Here is a 21,412-nt window from a genome sequence, read left to right as displayed (position 1 = left end):
CAGTGCGCGCACGGTGCGTGCGTATAGATATTGATATGCTTTTAAATGCTATTTTCTCAGGAAATACTGAACAGATTTACACCAGACCTGCAAAAGTCACTTCCTTGACCTTATGGCTACCTCTCTGCCAAATTTCGCGTAATTCTGTTCAGCCGTTCGGGCTGTAGCTGCGACTAAAGGTCCTATGGAAAAATGCATGGGGAAAACGTGTTTTGGGACCCCCCCTTTTTCTCGGCCCCCGCTTGACGAATCACCCCGAGACTTTCAGGGTAGGAGCTGAGCGGAGCGCCCCATTAGTTTTGAAAATTTCGGGAGGATTCGTCAACCGGCGCCAAAGTTATTCAAAATAGAATTTTGAGATTTCCTATGGAAACTAGGTTGTAACTATAACTATCTACTGACGACCGCCAGTAGATAATATATATATATATATATATATATATATATTCACTGAAAAAACCATAGGTTTCAGGGCCGTTATAGTTAGCTGGACATTTCCCTCGTACAAAACCCTAGAAATTCCCCCGTTATAGTTAGTTCAGCTAACTATAACTCGCGTCCCCGCAATGCACTGCTGATGACGTCACATATTACATCACTCATGACATGGTCAGTGACATCACTGATGACATCCCTGATGACATCTGAAATGACATCACTGATGACATCACTGATAACGTCATCCAGTGAGTGTGTGTTTCTATAAATTTTAAATATGTTTAATATATATATAGGGAAAAACCTATGGAAGAATCCCATCTTCTACAAGCACTCCTCACTGGGTACTATTAGGGATGCTGTTACCCCAGTGCAGTTGGTCACCGATTCACCCCGCGATGATGCCAGGCAGGTTATTAGCCGAGATTTGGAGGCTACTGATGTATCTGACACTTGTTCCTCAGTAGCTCCTATGAACTCGCATTCATTACCAGGGGACAGCTCCATAAAAGCTACTGTTTTACCTTCCAAATGCGGGAAAAGAAACAGAGGGGGTGGGGCTCATAAGGGCAGGTGTCCCAAAATAATTAAAACCAGTAAATCTGGAGGGGCCTCAGTCATAGTGCCTCATATGGTAATTGAGAATACTCTGCCCAATCCTGAAGTTTTAGGGAAACAGACTATTGAGCTGCCTAAGCGCTGGCCTTTGAAAGCTCAGTATACTGATAGCTTCTTTGACCAGATAGAGCATTTGATGAAGTCGTTAATGCTCCCCTATTCGAAAGAATCAAACTAATTCTTGAAAATTTGGGGAAATTGGGAAAAATAGTTATGGCGAATACTATTGCATTAGAAAAGGTTGTGAGTTGCACTATAGTCCCTAATTGTGTAGCAAAAGGAGGACCAGCGTCGGAGTTGGATGGTTTTCTTGCTGTCAGCTCCAATAATATCCCACCCCAAAACCCCATGCATCCAAGACATCATGATAGTAGGGACACTACAGGGGTAATTAAGAATAGTCACCACAATAGTACGAGAGTTGATGTGCCAGGGTGGGAGGGTAGGAAGGAGTCTGAACATGCCAAACTGGCAGTAGAGGTTATCCATAAGGAGAAGGAGGTTGTAAGAACTGTTGTCAGGAAAAGGAAACATCCCTGTATCGATCTCCCCCCCGATTCAGTGCCGTACACTGTGATATTGGCAGGGGTACCAGAGATTGAAGAGGAGAAACTGGACAATCACAGGGAGCTGAAAAATAAAGTCATTTTTTGGCTTAGTAACAATAGACCACTCCCTGGTCACATTAATGGTGAAATACTTCATGTAAAGAGGGTGAGCTGGTTGGGTAGTAGATGTAAGGACAAGGTAGGGGATTGTATTATTGTAAATTTTAGAGATCCCAGAGCAGTAAGGTTTATCTGTGAAGGAAGGGTCTCTAGAGGAGGGGGTGGGATCCAAACACTTACTCTAAGTCACTTTTATCCTCGATCAACTTCAGGTACCCCTCTGCTTACATGGAATAGGTTTGAAACACCCTATAGACATTCTAATCTTGCTTTTAGGGTAGAGAGTCACCTCCCTCGGGCCCACCATTTTGATACCTCATTCAATCACCCTATTTCTACCTATAACCAATTTGCCCCCTTGTACACCCTAGAGGAAAATGATTGACATGGGGATGGAAAGGATCTGGATAGGTTATCGCTCTATGGGTGCCAGTTTCAAACCTCTGGGGTAAATGGTTGTAGTTCAGTATCACCGCCTCATGACTCCCTCTCGCTCCAGTTCTCTCCTCCTATCTTTAATAATGTCGTGATGGGGAGTACTGCCTCTTGTAATATGGTGGATAGTCAGGCGGCTACCTCTAGCCCCGTTACTCCTTCTGCGAAGGTAGCGTTATGGAATATTGCGGGGCTGGAATCCAAATTACATCTACCAGACTGTACTAGTTTTATCGATAAGATTGATATCTGGTCCTTTCAGGAAACTTGGGCAATAGCTCCACTTTTTCGCTCAGGCTACCTGAACTTTTTTAAACCAGCAGCTAAGGGTATTAGGGGTAGACTTGTGGGCGGTTGGTCGATCTGGTTACGCCAACGAGAGGGTGTGTCAGTGGTGGAGATTCCGATAGATAGCCCAGACATTATGGCTATTAGGGTCTGCTCCACTAAGGGGCTTAACATCATTATTATTAATATTTATTTAAGGGGGCTCTCAGGCAGTAGATGTTCTCCAACAGCCCTTATATTAGAGGATTTCTTAGGAACCATAACTAAAAAAGTAAACAGGGTTGTTGTGGGACTTCAACACCTGTTTTGAGCCTCTTGGAGGGGATGATGGGAAGCTTACAGATGCTGAAGACTCTATGTGGGGCATACCTCAGTTGGAGCGGATACCCATTAAAAAATGGACGCAAGCGGCTTTGTTTATTAAGGGCTTGTGTCTCGAAAAGGGTATGCGGGCTGTTAATGGTAGATCGAAGTCTGATAGATCTGGGGTAGTGACCTTTGACAATGGAAGATCTGGGTCCCGTATTGATTATATATTGGTTAATGTGGAGTTGTGGTCGATGATTGATGATATGGTGGTTGTATGTAGACCAGAAAGCGACCATAACCCCCTAGTTTTGTCCATGCTTGATAACAGTTTTATTGGTATTGTTATGGATGATGTCCCTACTGTTCAGGCAAAAGTATTCTTAACTAATGATGAAAGAAGGGTACGCTGGCCTAAAATAGTTATTAATGAGGGTTTTATGTCCATGATTAGGATTTTGCTTATTAATACATTAGACAAACTCAATTGTTCTGAGTCCCAGGTTGAGATTAATGGAAAATGTCCCGGTATTCATATTGGGTTATTCTCGGAGCTTAAATCCTTCTTTGTTAAGAGTTTACCCCATAACTCCAAAAACAAAGAGTTGAGATCCCGATCCTGGTACGATAATGGTTGTAGACAGGCTCAAAGAGCCTTGCTTGTTGCCATTAAATCTAGATTACCAGAAGTTATTCGTAGCCTAAGGGCTATTTATAAACATGCCCAATTATCAGCTAAAAGGAATTGGGACGAGGATCGCTGGAAGGGGTTACTACAGGCGTGCGATGGGTGGAATATGACTGATTTTTGGTATCTCCTTAAGTGGGGTAACCACCCACAAGATATGGTATCTACCACCCACGTGGAGCCACAGCAGTGGGTTTTGTATTTTGAAAACCAGTTCAAACTTAAGAGTAGGACTACAGCTGCGACACCGTCTCTTATGTGTGAGGAACCCTTGGTATTTGTCCCCTGTGAGGTGAAGTCTATTTTAAAGGCCATCCCGAGCGGCAAAGCACCGGGGCCCGATTGTATCCCTGCAGACCTTTTTAAACATGAGCAAGACCTATGGGTCCCATATTTGACCATGCTAGCCAATGCCCTTGCTAATGGAGCTTCAGTTCCTGATTCTTGGTTAGGGGCAGAGATATTTCCAATCTATAAGAAGGGCAATCGCTCTGCCCCGGCCAATTATCGTCCAATTAGCCTTATAGATGCGGTACAAAAGACTGTTGCCCGCCTACTTTTGGGTCGTATACAGGGCTGGATGGCTGATTTCGATATATTAACACCACTCCAGGCGGGTTTTTGGTCGCATATTGGAACCCTAGACCAAGCGTTCAGGGTTATGCTCCTGTATTGGAAAGAGGTTATCCTTGGGGGTGGTATGCTTTTTGCGGCATTTGTGGACCTAAGGTCCGCATTTAACCTTGTTCCAAGGATTAAGTTGTGGGATGTTTTATTGGGGATGGGCATGCCCAAAGAGCTGGTGGCTCTTCTTATTAAATTGCATGAACATACGTATGCTAAAGTTCGATGGGGTAAACCCGGGGAGGTGACGGATAGGTTTGAGGTTTCTAAAGGGGTTAGACAAGGGTGTGTTTTGGCTCCCACCCTATTTTCCCTGTTCATTAACGGGGTTATGAACTACTTTACTAACTTCCCCACTGATGCACCTTCCCTTGCTGGCAAGAAAGTCCCCTTGCTAATGTTCGCGGACGATACGCTCTTAATTTCTAAGACGAGACAGGGGTTACAGCTTGCTCTGTCTCGCTTTGAGCTTTTCTGCCGCGATCATGAGCTGGAAGTTAACGTAGGGAAGACCAAATTCATGGTCCTTCGTGGTTCAAGATCAGTTAAATCAAGGGTTAAAATGGGTGGGGTTATTCTTGACCAGACAGCTGTTTTAACTTATTTGGGAGTCACATTTAGTGAAAATTTGAGTTGGAACCCCCAGATTGATGTCCTTACCCTTAAGCACGCCCAACTTGGCGGAGCTCTTTTGAAGGAACATAGAAACTCGGTAACAAAACCATTGGCTCCACTGATTAAAATCTATGGTTCCAAAATTCTTCCAGCCATTATGTATGGGGCGGAGTTGTGGGGCTTTAGTGATATGTCCAAACTTAAGGTTGCACAGAACAAATTCCTTAGGTCAGCAATAGGGTTACCGCAATCAACTCCTCGTATTCCCCTATTGTATGACCTAGGCTGCAACCCGGTGGAGGACATGGTACGGTATAGACCACTTGCGTTTTGGCGGCGCCTGTGGACGACACCGGAACTGTCTATGTATGCCGAGGCCCTCCTGGAAGTAAAAGGGCTACGGGGTTCATCGGGTATTCCTTGGTTATCAGCAATAAAAGCTTCCCTGATTGATATGGGGCTGGGGTCCTTATGGGTTGATCCTGTTACTGCTGTTTTCCTCTCAAAGAAGCTTTTTAAAGAAATCTATTGGAGTAGGATTAAGGAAAAGAGATTAGCAGCTGCTCTGGGTGACCCCATGAGAGTATTATTCCTTGTCATCAAGGATGTCCCCACTTATGATGAATATTGGGACATCATAACAAAGCCATCTGATCGCAAATTGTATCATCAGTTAAGAGTTGGCTCCCTCCCTCTTCGTGGGGTAACGAGTTCATGGAATCTATGTGGCAGTGATAAATGTCCCTTTTGTGTGGAGGAGGTAGAAACTGCTGATCACTTCTTTTTGTTGTCCAATGTACACTCAACCTAGATGTGTATGGCTAAAGCCTGTATGACGTTCACTGGGAACAAGATCAGCACATGTTGCCAGTCGAATCCTAAAATCTGACACCACTAAGTATATTGTCATAGGGGTATCTAAATTTGTTAGTTGGGCTTGGTCAATTCGGACCCGAAATTTGAGTCTATAATTTAGTAGTACACATAATGTTGCAGGTGGTTTAGCATATTGTTCATTATTATTGTTCATTATATTATGAAATTTGTTCTTATTTTTTTTTTTAGCGGCTATTGATTGCATCAGTCGTGAGTCTTTGTATTGTATTTAACAACTTTTTATTTTGGTTTTAGTATGTATTTATTTATGGATTTTATGGACTATATTAGGACAATTTATTATGGATTGTGTTTTATATGTATAGCATGTCTTTTATGATGTAAATCGAAATAAAGACCTTTTGACTGACTGAGTGGGTGTATAAGTGTGTGAATGGATGATTTAGTAGGTGCGGGACTGACTCTATAAGTGAGTCATTAAACATATCTTACTGCAGACTAGTGACTAAACTGTGTGAATGTCTGTATCTGTCTGTCTGTTGGTGTATAAGCGGCTGCATGGTTTTGTGAATAGCTATATGAGTGTCTCTATGGGTTATTGATTGGTTGTTTGAGTATCTGTATGGGTGCCTGAGTGTTTGTGTGGGTGGGGTGTGTGTGACTCTGTGCATACATGTGCAAGTGGGTGATTCTATGGGTGTATGGTTTTAAGAGTGCATCTGTGATGGACTGTATGGTTGGGTGAGTGTATGTATGGGTGTGTTAGTGATTGAATGTTTATGTCAGTCGTACATGTGTGAGTAACTACATATGTGAAAGGCAGTATATATGTGTGTAAGAGTATATAAGTGGGTATATGTGGGAGTGTGTGATTGTAAGAGTGGCTGTATGGATGAGTGTGTGCTTGTATCAGTGATTTTATAAGATCGTAAGAATGTGGTACTATTTGTATGAGTAAGTGAACTTGTGTGTGTATAACTGCATAGGTGAGTACATGGGAGTGTGATTAATTATTTGCTTGACTGACTAGGTGTGAGAGTACTCTATGTATGATTGGTGGTGTGTGAGTGTCTATGTAGGTGTATGAAGGCATATGATAGTCCTGTACTGAGTGACTGTAAGTATGAGTGACTGTACAGGTGAGTGAGTGGATGTGTGTGTAGATCTAAGAGTCAATGAGTGGGTATGTAGTTATTGGTATTGGAGTATCTATGGTTTTGAGAATGGACATCTGAAATTTTGATTGAGTATATCAAAGGGTGTGAGAAGATGCACTAATTTATCACATGGATGACGTCATCAGTGATGTCATCAGTGATGTCATCAGTGATGTCATCAGTGATGTAACTGACCATGTCATGAGTGATGTAATATGTGACGTCATCAGCAGTGCATTGTGGGGGCGCGAGTTATAGTTAGTTGAACTAACTATAACGGGGGGATTTCTAGGGTTTTGTACGAGGGAAATGTCCAGCTAACTATAACGCCCCTGAAACCTATGTTTTTTTTCAGTGAATATATATATATATATATATATATATATACATATATATATATATATATATTATCTACTGGCGGACGCCAGTAGATAGTTATAGTTACAACCTAGTTTCCATAGGAAATCTCAAAATTCTATTTTGAATAACTTTGGCGCCGGTTGACGAATCCTCCCGAAATTTTCAAAACTAATGGGGCGCTCCGCTCAGCTCCTACCCTGAAAGTCTCGGGGTGATCCGTCAAGCGGGGGCCGAGAAAAAGGGGGGGTCCCAAAAGGCGTTTTCCCCATGTATTTTTCCATAGGACCTTTAGTCGCAGCTACAGCCCGAACGGCTGAACAGAATTACGTGAAATTTGGCAGAGAGGTAGCCATAAGGTCAAGGAAGTGCCTTTTGCAGGTCTGGTGTAAATCTGTTCAGTATTTCCTGAGAAAATAGCATTTAAAAGCATATCAATATCTATACGCGCGCACCGTGCGCGCACTGTGCGCGCACCCTGCCGTGCGCGAGCGCAATTCTGATTGGTTGTTAGATGTCGGTAAACATTCGAATCGGTCGAAACCAGGAAGTGTCGGCCGCCATTTTGTCTCTCGCAGTCTGAGGGGGTGAAAAAAAAAGGTGGAGAACGTGAAAAGGGGGCAGAGTGGACAGTTCCTGACCCCCTAGCCTTGGTCAGGGGGTCACAGAAGGACCCCCAAGGGAGAAAAAAACAATTTAAAAAAAAAACAAAAAAATCGCGAGGTGCGCGCACCCAGCGCGCACGGCACGCACTACGACCCGTGGGTGCACCGAGCGCACACCGTGCGCGCACGGTGCGCGCACCTCACGATTTAAAAAAAAACAAAAAAAATTCACGGTGCGCGTACGGTGAAAAACCTGAAAAAAAATAATTAATAAATAAATAACTTAGCATTTAAAAAACCGTACAAATTCACTGAAAAAACTATAGGTTTCACACACGTTATAGTTACGAATTAGCATTTAAAAAACCTTGCAAATTCACTTAAAAACCATAGGTTTCACACATGTTATAGTTAGCTGGACATTTCACTTGTAAAAAACCAATGAAATTCCCCCGTTATAGTTACTGCAGGCAACTATAACTCACGCGACCGCAATCCTCTGCTGATGACGTCAGATATTACATCACTGATGACATATGTGTCTTTATGAAAAATAAATATTTGTAATATATGTATAGCTAAAGATTAATGGAAGAAGACATGGGTAAATAAGTGTCTAAATACAGTGATGTAATATCTGACGTCATCAGCAGAGGATTGTGGTCGCGTGAGTTATAGTTGCCTGCAGTAACTATAACGGGGGAATTTCATTGGTTTTTTACGAGTGAAATGTCCAGCTAACTATAACATGTGTGAAACCTATGGTTTTTTAAGTGAATATATATATATATATATTCACTGAAAAAAACATAGGTTTCACACATGTTATAGTTAGCTGGACATTTCACTCGTAAAAAACCATTGAAATTCCCCCGTTATAGTTAGTTCAGCTAAATATAACTCGCGCGACTGCAATCCACTGCTGATGATGTCACATATTACATCACTCATGACATGGTCAGTGACATCACTCATAACATCACTGATGACATCTCAAATGACATCACTGATGACATCACTGATGACATCATCCAGTGAATATGTGTCTTTCTGAAAAATAAATATTTTTTATATATGTATATCTAAAGGTTAATGGAAGAATAAATGGGTAAATAAGTGTCTAAATGGATGTTTTTCTTGTAAAATTAATTGTATAACTGACTTATTAACAGTATCTTAGTGAATACAGTGATGTAATATGTGACATCATCAGCAGTGGATTGCGGTCGCGCAAGTTATATTTAGCTGAACTAACTATAACGGGGGAATTTCAATGGTTTTTTACGAGTGAAATGTCCAGCTAACTATAACATGTGTGAAACCTATGGTTTTTTCAGTGAATTTGCAAGGTTTTTAAAATGCTAATTCCTAACTAGAAGGTGTGTGAAACCTATGGTTTTTTAAGTGAATTTGCAAGGTTTTTTAAATGCTAATTTCTAACTATAACGTGTGTTAAACCTATGTTTTTTTTAGTGAATTTGTAAGGTTTTTTAAATGCTAATTTATGTATGTATTATTATATTTTTTATATATTTATTTTACAATAAACTACCTATGTATATAGTTATAGATTGACTGTATCCTGTAATATGGAATGGCTCGTTTAAAATGTTTTTTTTTAAAGGGTTTTTCACCGTGCGCGCACCATGCACGCACCCCGCGATTTTTTGAAAAAAAATAAAATGTTTTTCTCACCCTACGGGGTCCTTCAGGGACCCCCTGACAAAGGCTAGGGGCTCAGGAACTCTCTACCCTGCCCCCTTTTCACGTTCTCCACCTTTGTTTTTCACTGCCACACACAAAAGGGCGTCCGACACTTCCTGATTTCGACCGATTCGAATGTTGACTGACATCTAACCACCAATCAGAATTACGCTCGCGCACGGCACCGTGCACGCACGGTGCGCGCATATAGATATTTATGTACTTTTAACTGCAATTTTCTCAGGAACTACTGAACAGATTGACACCATATATGCAAAAGGCAGATCCCTGACCTGAGGACTACCTCTTTGCCAAATTTCAAGTAATTCTGTTCAGCCGTTCGGGCTGTACCTTCGACTAAAGGTACTATGGGAAAATGCATGGGGAAAATGCGTTTTGGGACCCCCCTTTTTTCTCAGCCCCCGCTTGACGAATCACCCCGAGACTTTCAGGGTAGGAGCTGAGTGGAGCGCCCCATTAGTTTTGTAAATTTCACGAAGATAAGTCAACCGGCGCCAAAGTTATTCAAAATAGAATTTTCGGATTTCCTATGGGCACTCGGTCCTAACTATAACTATCTACTGGCGACCGCCAGTAGATAATATATATATATGTATGTATATGTATACATGTATTCAAATGAAGTCATCCCAATTTCCAATTTAGTTTCCATAACCTATGTCATAATTGCCATTCGCAAAAAGTGTAATAGTGCAATACATAAAAGTGAAATAAAAAAATATAATGTAAAAATGTAAGTGCTAAGTGCGATAAGTACAGCTCATATATTTGTTGGATGTAGTTTCCTACATTAATTATGAGTACAGTTCAGGTAAAGGCGGAGATACCTCGGCTTGGAGCCACAAGCAGAAGGTATTTTTACTTTCCCCTTTGTTGCACATGAATTTACCCGTGCCGTTCTAAATAATTTATCAGTTAGCCGATACAACCTCGTTTGAATACCGTTATGTGGGTCAATTTCACTGTGAATTCATGGTATGGATGAAACTATCTGTTCCCTTATCCTAACGTATAACTGAATGGATAAATAGGTATGTGCAAGAGTCACAGTGTTATTTCCAGTCCATGTTTAAAATATTTAAAATGTTTTTTAAATGTTGGTTAAAATATCAGACAGACAACACATCCATATAAATAAATATAAATAGGCATAAAAACCATAAAATATATAAATAAATATAAATGTATATATGTAAAACATTAAACATTAAACATTGGATAAAAGTGATGTTGACATTTGCTAATAGTTATCTGGTTACTAAAGACATGTATACTGATCCTCCGATATATTCAGGCCACCGGGTGTTTGAAAGCAAGTTCATTGATGTAACGAGTTTCCAGCTGTCTCAGGCTGAATTCCCTATTTCCTCCTCTCCTACTCGGGGCCACTGAATCAATCACAACATATTGGAGGTCTTGACTGTTTGATTTGTGTTTTTCTTTGAAATGGTGCGCTACTGGGTAAGTATTGTCCTGGTTGTTGATAGCCCTTAAATGTTGGAGCACCCTTTTATGTACCTGTAACTTGGTGCTTCCCACATATTGCAAATTTCAGGGACAGGACAATACATAGACCGCATATTCGGTCTTGCAGGTCAGTAGTTTGGATATTTTGTGTTGTTTAGGACTGAAAGGAGTTTTATATGAAGTCATATTCATCCCCTGATGGCAGGCTTTGCAAGATTTGCATTTATAACAGCCTTTGTGGGTTTGTAGCCAGCTAGTACCCTCTAACACCTCTGGACTCGTTTTGACTAAACCATCATGCATGGATGGATCTCTGCTGTACGTGATGGATGGTCTCAGAGGTAGAGTTGGTCCAATGACCGGGTCATTGAGTACCAATGGCTAATTACGGCTGATGATTGACTATATCTGTTTTTGTTGTTTGCTATACTCCATAATGATTCTAAACACACCTGTGGCTTTTGTATCCTTGTACCCTGTCTGTGTGAAAGTATTAATGGGATTGACCTGTTTCTCCTCCAGTAGTGTATTCCTTTCATGTTTCATAGATTTGGATATGGCACAGTTGATAATCTTCAATGAATAACCCCATTCAAGAAATCTACTTCTACTCTCATTCTGGGCAGTTATCAGGTCTGTATGGTTACTGTGGTGGCCTAGCATCTCACCATAGGGGATGCTATTGATTAAGTTTGTAGGATGGGAACTGCTTGCATGTAAAGTAGCATTTCCTGCAGTTTCCTTTCTAAACAACCTGGTCTCAATTTTGTTGTTTTTTAAGTATACCTGAGTGTCTAAAAAACTGACTTGTGTATTACTGATTGTGGCTGTAAAGTGTAAATGTAATTCATTGTCATTGATGTTATTCACAAATTCACTAGCCTCATCTGATGTTCCTCTCCATACCACAAACAGGTCACCTATGAAGCGTAACCATAGTTTGATGTTGCTAGAATACTGCCCATGTTTTGTCTTGAGGACCAGCTCCTCCCACCAGCCCATGTGGAGACATGCATAGCTGGGGGAGAAGCTGGTCCCCATCGCAACACCCCTAGTCTGTTGGTACAGGATGTTATTGAACATGAACACATTGTTTGTTAGGCACAAATCTACCATTTGAATTAACATATATATATATTACCTACTGGCGGTCACCAGTAGGTAGTTATAGTTAAGACCTATTATCCACAGGAAAAGCATTTTGTGATTTGCCAATATCTTAGGCACCGGTTTACGAATCTTCGCGAAATTTTCCAAACTAATGGCCCGCTCCGGTCAGCTCCTGTCTTGAAAGTTTGGGGGTGATTCGTCAAGTGGGGGGTGAGAAAAAAGGGGGGTCCCAATACTCGTTTATTCCATGTTAATTTCCATAGGAAATTTTGGAACAGGCTACAGCCCGAGCTGCTGAACAAAATTACACCAAATTTGGCAAACAGGTAGCTTTTGCTTCAGAAGCGACCCTTTTTTTAAATGGTGCAAATCTGTTCAGTAGTTACAGAGAAATTTGAGAAATAAAAATATCGATATCTGAGCACCGAGGAGGAGTCTCAACTCCTCCCGAGCACCAGCTGACTTCTGATTGGCTGCCAACACTCCAAACCAGGAAGTGTTGGCAGCCATCTTGTGACTTGGTAACCGAGTCACAATAAATCAGTAGAAATAAAGGTGAAAAACAAGAAAAGGGGGCAGGGTAGAAACACCTGGACCCCTACGCCTGCTCAGGGGGTCTCACAAGGAACACCAGGGCCCAAAAAAGCATTTTTTTTAAAAACAAATTGGCTGAATTTGCACTGGGTGCACAAGTCTGGCTGAGAAAACAAAATTATGAAGCGCGGGCTCCTGCGCTTCGTTATTGTTAACCCCTTGGGTGGGCCAGGTCGCGGGGGCAATGCAGAATAATAGAGCGGGGGCCTGCTGGGGCCCCGCAGCCCTGGAGACCGCCACCTCCCCTGGGCTTTATGCATAATGTGTGGGGGCACACGCCCACCGTAGCCCCGGGAACCACCACCTCCCCCGGGCCCTGATTATTTAAATACGGACCCCTGGGCCCCAGCGACCACCACCTTCCCAGGGCTATCTTCACCTTGGGACTCCCCTCCAGGAGCCCTTCATGGCCCTGGGGACTGCCACCCCCAAAAGGCCTGCTCCTGCAATGTCCCGGGGACATTGCCGTTTGCTATGACCGCCCTGTCATAGCAAACCCTGCATAGGAAACCTGCTCTCGCTTCCAAAAAGCAAAGCAGATTGCTTTTGGGCAAGGGGAGCTGCATGTCAGCAGCTCCCCTTACCCAAAAGCAATGCCGGCTCCCGCAGGAGCTGGCAGGGGACGTGGGGGCATTGGGACTCCCCCACGGTCCCCAACGTGAGGGCTGGCCCCGGGGGATAGGGTCCCCGAGGACAGAAGTGGCCCAGGAAGGGGGTCACTCAGACCCCCTTCACTTTAATCATTTTCTTTTTAAAGCAGAAGGATGGCCCGGGTGATGGGGTCCCCTGGGCCATAATTGGCCTGAGGAGGGGGCCCCGCAGCCCCCCTCCAAATTTATTAAATAAAAAAAACAAGTCTGGCCATGCCCCGGGGGAAGGGGTCCCCGGGCCGAAATTGGCCTTGGGAGGGGGGCCACGCAGCCCCCTTCCTGTTTAAAAAAAAAAATGTTATGTCCCTTGGGGATGGGCTCCCCAGGGCCAAAAACATATTGAGAGAAGGGGGGCCACACAGCTCCCCTTCAAAGAAGACAGCATCTTGCTGGAGGCCCCGCCCCCTCCCTGCACCACTCTACAAACACGCCCCCTAGCGCGTTCTAAGTTGGTGAAATAAGTCCCCATGAATACTGAGAGTCCCTGGGGGCCAACTAGCCCACCAGGTACCTCCTGTAAGTGCCACACAGCTGGATTGCTGAGAGATGGTCCGAAGCCATGCCCCTTTTTATAGCACTCTGAAAACGCGTCTCTTGGCGCACTGCTGATGGGGCGATGAGGTCCATTTGAGGACCTCAGGACACAAGAGAACCTCATACCCTGAGCAGCAGTGCGCCAGGAGCTGCGTTTGCAGAGTGGTGTAAAAAGGGTGTGTGGCCTCGGACCACTCTCAGCAATCCAGGTGTGTGAGGCTTACTGGAGGTGCCTGGTCGGCTAGTTGTCCCCCTGGGATCCTCATGAGGAAAGGGGACTTCATCCCCAACCAAGAGCGGGCCAGGAGGAACGTTTGCAGAGTGGTGGAGAAATGGGGCTTGGCCTGTGTCCACTTCTCAGCAAACCCTGTGTGAGGCTTACTGGAGGTAAGAGGTAGGCTAGCTGGCACCTAAGGACCCCCAGCAGTGAAGGGGTCTTCAATCCCCATCGAAGAGTGCATCTGGGAGCATGTTTGCAAAATAGTAGGCAAAGGGGGACCTTTTATGAGAACTTACCAATCCTGCTGTGTGGTACTTACTGGAGGTCATATAAGGGATAGCTGGCCCCCAAGGATGTCCTTGGGGGCCAAGTACCCCCCTTGTTACCTCCAGTAAGTCCCGCACAGTAGGATTGCTAAGACGTCTTCAGAGTCCATGCCCCCTTTCTCCACCACTCTGCAAACGCGCCTCCTGGCAGACTACGGGATGGGGGATGAAGTCCACTTTACTCCGAGGGACTTTGGGGGCCAAGAAGACCTCCTGGTACCTCCTGTAAGTCCTAAGCAGCAGATGTCTTGAGCGCTGGTCGGAGGCCCAGCACCCTTTCTCTACCATGTTGCAAACACAACTAATAGCTAAACGTAGTTTTAATCCCCCTGCCCTATTACATACAAGGGCCTTACAGGGGAGGTCATGCCAGTCACAGGGGTACCCCAACCCATAGTGTGCCCAAGTGTATGTAGGTGTTTTCACTGTATTCTAAGTATCTTTTAGCATAGCACTGGCTCTAGGCCTGGGTAGTCAGAGTCAGTTACCACCAGTACCTGTCAGCCAAAAGTTGGGTGCACAGGATGACTTTGCAACAAGGCCTCTTTCTGCATATCTTCTGCTTCTTTCTGTACCTTTCATTCTCTTTCTGGACTTCTGTTGCCTCTTTCTGCATTTCTCTTGCTTCTTTTTGTGCCTTTCTTTCTCTTTCTGCACATGCCCTACCTCTGTAGGCATAGTTAGAAATTAGCATTTAAAAAACCTTAGAAATTCACTATAAAAACCATAGGTTTCAGGGACATTATAGTTAGAAATTAGCATTTAAAAAACCTTAGAAATTTACTGAAAAAACATTAGGTTTCAGGGACGTTATAGTTAGAATTTAACATTTAAAAAACCTTTGAAATTCACTGAAAAAAACATAGGTTTCAGGGGCGTTATAGTTAGATGGACATTTTACTCGCACAAAACCAGAGAAATTCGACCATAATAGTTATTTGAGCTAACTATAACTCGTGCCCCCGCAATGCACGGCTGATGACGTCACATATTACATCATTCATGACATGGTCAGTGACATCACTGATGACATCATCCAGTGACTGTGTGTTTCTGTAAAGTTTAAATATATATATCTACACACATATATTATCTACTGGCGGTCACCAGTAGATAGTTATAGTTAGGACCGTGTTTCCATAGGAAATCTGAAAATTCTATTTTGAATAACTTTGGCGCCGGTTGACGAATCCTCGTGAAATTTTCAAAACTAATGGGGTGCTCCGCTAAGCTCCTACCCTGAAAGTCTCGGGGCGATTTGTCAAGTGGGGGGCCGAGAAAAAAGGGGGGTCCCAAAACGCGTTTTCCCCATGCATTTTCCCATAGGACCTTTAGTCGAAGGTACAGCCCGAACGGCTGAACAGAATTACTTGAAATTTGGCAGAGAGGTAGTCCTCAGGTCAGGGAAGTGCCTTTTGCAGGTCTGGTGTCAATCTGTTCAGTAGTTCCTGAGAAATTGCATTTAAAAGCATATAAATATCTATAAGCGCGTACCGTGCGCGCACCGTGCGAGCACCCTAACGTGCGCGAGCGTAATTCTGATTGGTGGTTACATGTTAGTCAATGTTCGAATCGGTCGAAATCAGGAAGTGTCGGCCGCCATTTTGTTTGTTTTCAGTGCGAGAGTGAAAAAGGAAGGTGGCGAACGTGAAAAGGGGGCAGGGTAGAGAGTTCCTGACCCCCTAGCCTTTGTCAGGGGGTCCCTGAAGAACCCCGAAGGCAGAAAAAAAAATATATATTTTTTTAAAAATAAATCGCAGGGTGAAAAATCCAAAAAAATAAATAAAATGTTTAATACGTAGTTTATTGTAAAATAAATATATAAAAAAAATGATAATACATACATAACTTAGCATTTAAAAAACCGTATAAATTCACTGAAAAAACCATAGGTTTCATACACGTTATAGTTAGGAATTAGCATTTAAACAACCTTGCAAATTCACTTAAAAAGCCATAGGTTTCACACATGTTATAGTTAGGTGGATATTTCACTCGTAAAAAAACAATGAAATTCCCCCGTTATAGTTAGTTCAGATAACTATAACTCGCGCGACCGCCACTCTATCACAAGGATGATGTCATCAGTGATGTCATGAGTGATGTCACTGACCATGTCATGAGTGATGTAATATGTGACGTCATCAGCAGTGCATTGCGGGCGCGCGAGTTATAGTTATCTGAACTAACTATAACGGGGGAATTTCATTGGTTTTTTACGAGTGAAATATCCACCTAACTATAACATGTGTGAAACCTATGGTTTTTTAAGTGAATTTGCAAGGTTTTTTAAATGCTAATTCCTAACTATAACGTGTATGAAACCTATGGTTTTTTCAGTGAATATATATATATACTAAGGTGTATTGAAGAATGAGCGGGTGTATAAGTGTCTGAATGGATGATTTAGTAGGTGCGTGACTGACTGTATAAGTGAGTGATTAAACATGTCTTACTGAATGCATGGGTTAGTGACTGAACTGTGTGAATGTCTATCAGTCTGTCTGTTGGTGTCAGATAAACTGTGATTCCAGCAAACACACATTTCTAGCATATTCTTGTGTTCTAAAATATGTCATGAAGTTATGATAATCAAACTCATGACAAACACATTCAGTGATTGTTTAGATTAGAAGTTATTCCAGCGATGTCATAAACACTATGACCATTCACCTTCATAATTCTAATAATTTATTTCTAATCATTTGCTTTTATTCTCCTTTATTTTTGCAGAAAGGTCGAGGTTCTTAAACAGATCCAGGACAGGTTCCATTTTAGCTACAGTTCCCATTTTAAGGTTGGTTATTGTTGAATCTAATTCCAGCAATGCTGATATTGACTTGTTATTGTGTTCCAATGCCATAAATGCTCCTGAGATGAAGCGGGCTGAGAGATCACAACTAATACAGAGTCTGACATAATGTCTCCAGTAAGGCTAAAACAGGATTGTAATGAAAAAGCAGTGCCAGAGGCCATTTTGAGTCTACTTCAGCTGTTCCTGTTGATGTTCACCGTACCACTCTTTGAAGGCCAGCCCAGCATGCTGATAAAGACAAAGAAAGCATCTTGGTCTGATCTGGCTTACAGCAGAAAGATTTGCCCCGATCTGTATACAGAACGAAGCTACAGCGTCAAATCCACTTGTTTCCCTGCCTTTGCTTCTTGTTAATCCCGAAAACAGAGACATTGTTCCCACTTGTGAACAAGACAGTACTTTCAAGACCAGCCCAGTTGCCACACTGCATATGACTCTATAGCATTCCAGTCATCTTTCTGAGGCTGAATTGAGTTACATGCCTGCCTTTGAGAAAGTCTTTCTGACCATGTACTCCAAGTCCTGCTGATAAGTACTGTACTTCGCATTATGCAGCTTGGCATTGTATAGTTTCACTGAGAGCTTCAAGTGAGACAGCACTAGGTTTCTTCGATAACACTGTTTCTGCCATAGAAACGTACCCATGATGATTAATGAAAGTACTGAGGACAGAGACACTGTATCCATGAGGCGGCCCTGCAATACAGTGGCCTAAGCTCAAGAGGCAATGAAAATAATCAGATTGCCACTCAAGAACGTGAAATATCTGTGCCTTTAGAGGTAAGAGAATATGGCACTCACAACACACAAAATAATCCTGCACCATCTTTTATTTGAGGCCTCTCGGCTCAGAAGGTACCTTCATCAATACCTGTCATCATTCCTGAGAACAGCCTAGTCATCAAGAATGTGCATTCTGAGGCACCTATAACCTTACTAGAAGACCATCTGAGCTCAAACAAAATGCCCTGTTTGACTTCTGTGCCCTATTCCCAGGACTGCATGTGTACCATGCAAGTGTCTTTACTTGTAGAGAGCTTGGGTAACATGAAATTAAGACCTCCAAAGCCTGTACCTATCCAAGACAACAGTTTTGGCTGCATTCAAACACCAGCTACGCATTCTGGATGTGATATAATTGTATGTGTTTACCTCTTGTCTAAAAATCCCTTTCCCTTCAGAGAACACGTACCCCCGGTTATCTATTTTTGCTCCAATCCCACCCAGCTAGTCCTCTGACACAAGTTTGAAGGCATTTAAATTTACTAGTGACTACTGGTACTTTACACTTGAAATCTGCCAGCTTGTTGTTTTCCCACACAATTAAAAGTAAAGGACCTCATCCATTAGGTTACTCATTTGTTACTCAAATAATGCCCACTTCTACCACAGTAGACAGGAAATATCATGGGTAAGCCAACTTCTATCAATAAGTGAAGAAGTCTTGAAGGGCCCGTGAGGGACTGCAGCGCCACCCCCACGAGGAACTTCGCCCTATGAGGATGCTTTGCACCCGCAAGGGTGTGTGAGGGCACTTCTAGTACCCACCCAGGAGTATCTGGTCTTCATCACACCTTTACCTACGAACCTTATCCTCAGACTCTCCTTTGCTCTGTCTCTTTCCTGTCATACAGTAGACCATAGCGGCACTGTTTTTCTTAGGAACTGTTACCCCAATTGTACGTGGTTGGAAATAAGTGTCTGAAATCTTGTGGTCTACCAGGTCTCCCATTATAAGTGTACCTTCTAATGCGGTAAGTTCAGGGAGATTCGACAGGGCTGCAATGTACAGGATCAGATCAGAGCTGAAGGTAGTGATGCAACTGACTTTAATGAAGCTGATACTCCACCTGCAAGGTCTGAAAGGATTTAAGAACCATTACGCTCATGACATCATCTAGAGTAAAGATCCCAATGAGGTCCCACTTCCACAGCAACCTGCGGAAGCAGGCGACCCCGCCAGAGCGGTGTCCACTTCGTCAGCCTCCCTCACCATCCCATCTGACTAAGAGAAAGTATTCATTGATTCAGTACCACGCTAGTCGCAGGGAAAGAACATCAATACTGCCCTCGTCATATAGATGTGAAACAAGAGCAATGTCCCCCATTGCCCACTTCACGGACGCAAAGGCGGGGCCGCCCAGGAGGGGGAAACATACAGTACAACGCAGGCATTACCTTGTAATGCCTTTACAACACGGGCATTACATCGCAAGAGCCATTACAACGCATGCCATAACAATACATGCCATTACAACGCATCTGCCTTTACATCGCATGCCATTACAACGCATTTGTAAGGTACGTTTTTTATCAATAAGTACATGTAAGTTTATTTTCGTTTGATTATATATCCTTTCACATCCACCCAAAGGTATACAACCTAGAGTAGTTATTTGTAGGCAACTGTATGTAACATACACATATTCATGTGTGTATGTATGTGTATATATATATATATATATATTCACTGAAAAAACCAAAGGTGACAAGGACGTTATAGTTAGACTCAGATTGGAGCTTCAATTGGGGCACCTGCTATGTTTATATATGTTAGTGTTTCACATTGAGGTTTAATTTCTGTAAAAATTAAGCAGGTCCTCATGTCAGCTCCACCTGTGACCGTTCTCCTTTCCAGTCAGCTTGGCCTCAGTCCGCTGCCTGTCTATCTGCTGCCCTGAGTTTGTGCCTCCTCTGCTAGTTTCTGTGACCTGTTTGCATTCCCTGCTTGTTTTTCCTGCCCTCTGTTTTGCCTCTCCTGCTTGTTTTTCTGCCCTCTGTTTTGCCTTTTCTGCTTGTTTTTCTGCCCTCTGTTTTGCCTTTTCTGCTTGTTTTGCTGCTCTCCGTTTCACCTTTTCTGCTCCTTTTTCTGCCCCGTGTTGCCTTTTTTTGACCTGCTTGCCTTTCCTGCTTGTTTATCTGCCCTTTGTTTTGCCTTTTCTGCGTATTTTTCTGCCCTCTATTTTGCCCTCTTCTACTCTGTTTTGCCTTTTCTGCTTGTTTGTCTGAACTCTGTTTTCCCTTTTCCTGGGCCGATTTTGGCTCATGGGACCCCATCGGCCGGGGTCCAGCCACATCTAGCTGAGTGCCCTGGCCCCACCCAGGGCACCCAGTGTGTATCACTAGAGACTGCGTGGAGAGCCTCAAAGCCACCACGGTCCAAGCTGGCTCCCTGCCTTCTGAGGGAGAGAGCATTGTTCCCGCTCGCAGGCAGCTGCTAAAAATGCAGCTTCATGTGTGTGGGAGCAATTCTTTTATCTGTATCCAGGCCCACTTCACAGTGGGCAGGGAAACAGAAGAAAACTCCGCTACCAGCAATCAGGAGCAGTCTGACAGCTCCTGCTTAGTGAGAGCAGAATTAGTGTTTGCTCTCGCTTGGTGGCAGCTGTCACAGCTCCTGCCAAGCAAAATCAAACAACTATCTCCTGAAGGTGCGCACCTTGGGAGAGAGCAGGTGATGGCCCTGGTTTTGCTGGCGACTATTTTGCCCTCTTCTACTCTGTTTTGCCTTCCTGCTAATTTTTCTGCTCTCTGTTGTGCCATTTTTGCACACATTTCTGCCCTCCATTTTGCCTTTTCCGCTTGTTTTTCTGCCTTCAGTTTTTCCCAATTCTGCTCTGTTTTGCTTTTCTGCTTGTTTTTCTTCCCTCTGTTTTGCCTTTTCTGCAAATTTTTCTGCCCTCTTCTGGTCTGTTTTGCCTTTCTTCTTGTTTTTCGGGCCCTCTGTTTTGCCTTTTCTGCTTGTTGTTCAGCTCTCTGTGTTGCCCTCTTCTGCTCTGTTTTGGTTTTTCACCTAGTTTTTCTGTACTTTGTTAGCCCTTTTCTGGAGATATATATTACCACAAAGGGGCCGATTCTGATCTGGGTCGGAAGTACACCGAGCACGATCCGGCCGGAAAAACTACAAGCCGTACGCGTGTTTTCTGGACGACTCGTACAGCTGTACGAGCGAGCAAGTACGATGCGGGCTACGTGAAATTCACCGACCGAGTCGTTTCCGGGTCCGAACCGCTCCGTACGTCTCGGTCGGACGCTAACCGCGGCGTGCAATGGATGCGATTTACGACCGAGCCAGTACGATGCACGTGTCAGACAGCCTGTGCGAGCCGGAGTGTCTGGCTCGCAAAACGTTCGGGTGGTTGCCTTTGGGGGTTCACGTCAGACCCCCTGACACCCGCATCCCTATGACTCGGACACAGGGGGAGACCCATGGGTCTCCCCAACACAGGCATGTACGGTGCGTATGGCACCGACGCGTACCCACTGTAGGGGGACGCACTTGTCCGCGACGTACCCATTCAGTCAATGGGAGCCCATGTACGCGTCGTAGGACCG

The 21,412-nt window shown here is 43.6% G+C and overlaps 1 protein-coding gene across 3 annotated transcripts in view; it reads left to right on the top strand.

Moving 5' to 3' along the window:
• The window catches only part of LOC146857672 (uncharacterized), a 58,756-nt gene that overhangs the window by 28,034 nt on the left and 9,310 nt on the right, over nt 1-21,412 (top strand). For all 3 annotated transcript variants that reach the window (XR_014979941.1, XM_085648252.1, XM_085648251.1), the window contains exon 2: nt 16,996-17,059. Coding sequence is in view for 2 of the 3 variants with exons in the window: in XM_085648252.1 (XP_085504378.1) it covers nt 16,996-17,059 (64 nt within the window). In the remaining variant the exon portion in view is untranslated. The remainder of the gene's footprint in view (nt 1-16,995; nt 17,060-21,412) is intronic.

Source organism: Triturus cristatus, chromosome 3_2, assembly GCF_964204655.1.
Source record: "Triturus cristatus chromosome 3_2, aTriCri1.1, whole genome shotgun sequence".
Taxonomy (NCBI): Eukaryota; Metazoa; Chordata; class Amphibia; order Caudata; family Salamandridae; genus Triturus; species Triturus cristatus.
The sequence above is the reverse complement of the archived record's forward strand: the minus strand, read 5'-3'. Positions and strand labels throughout refer to the sequence as shown.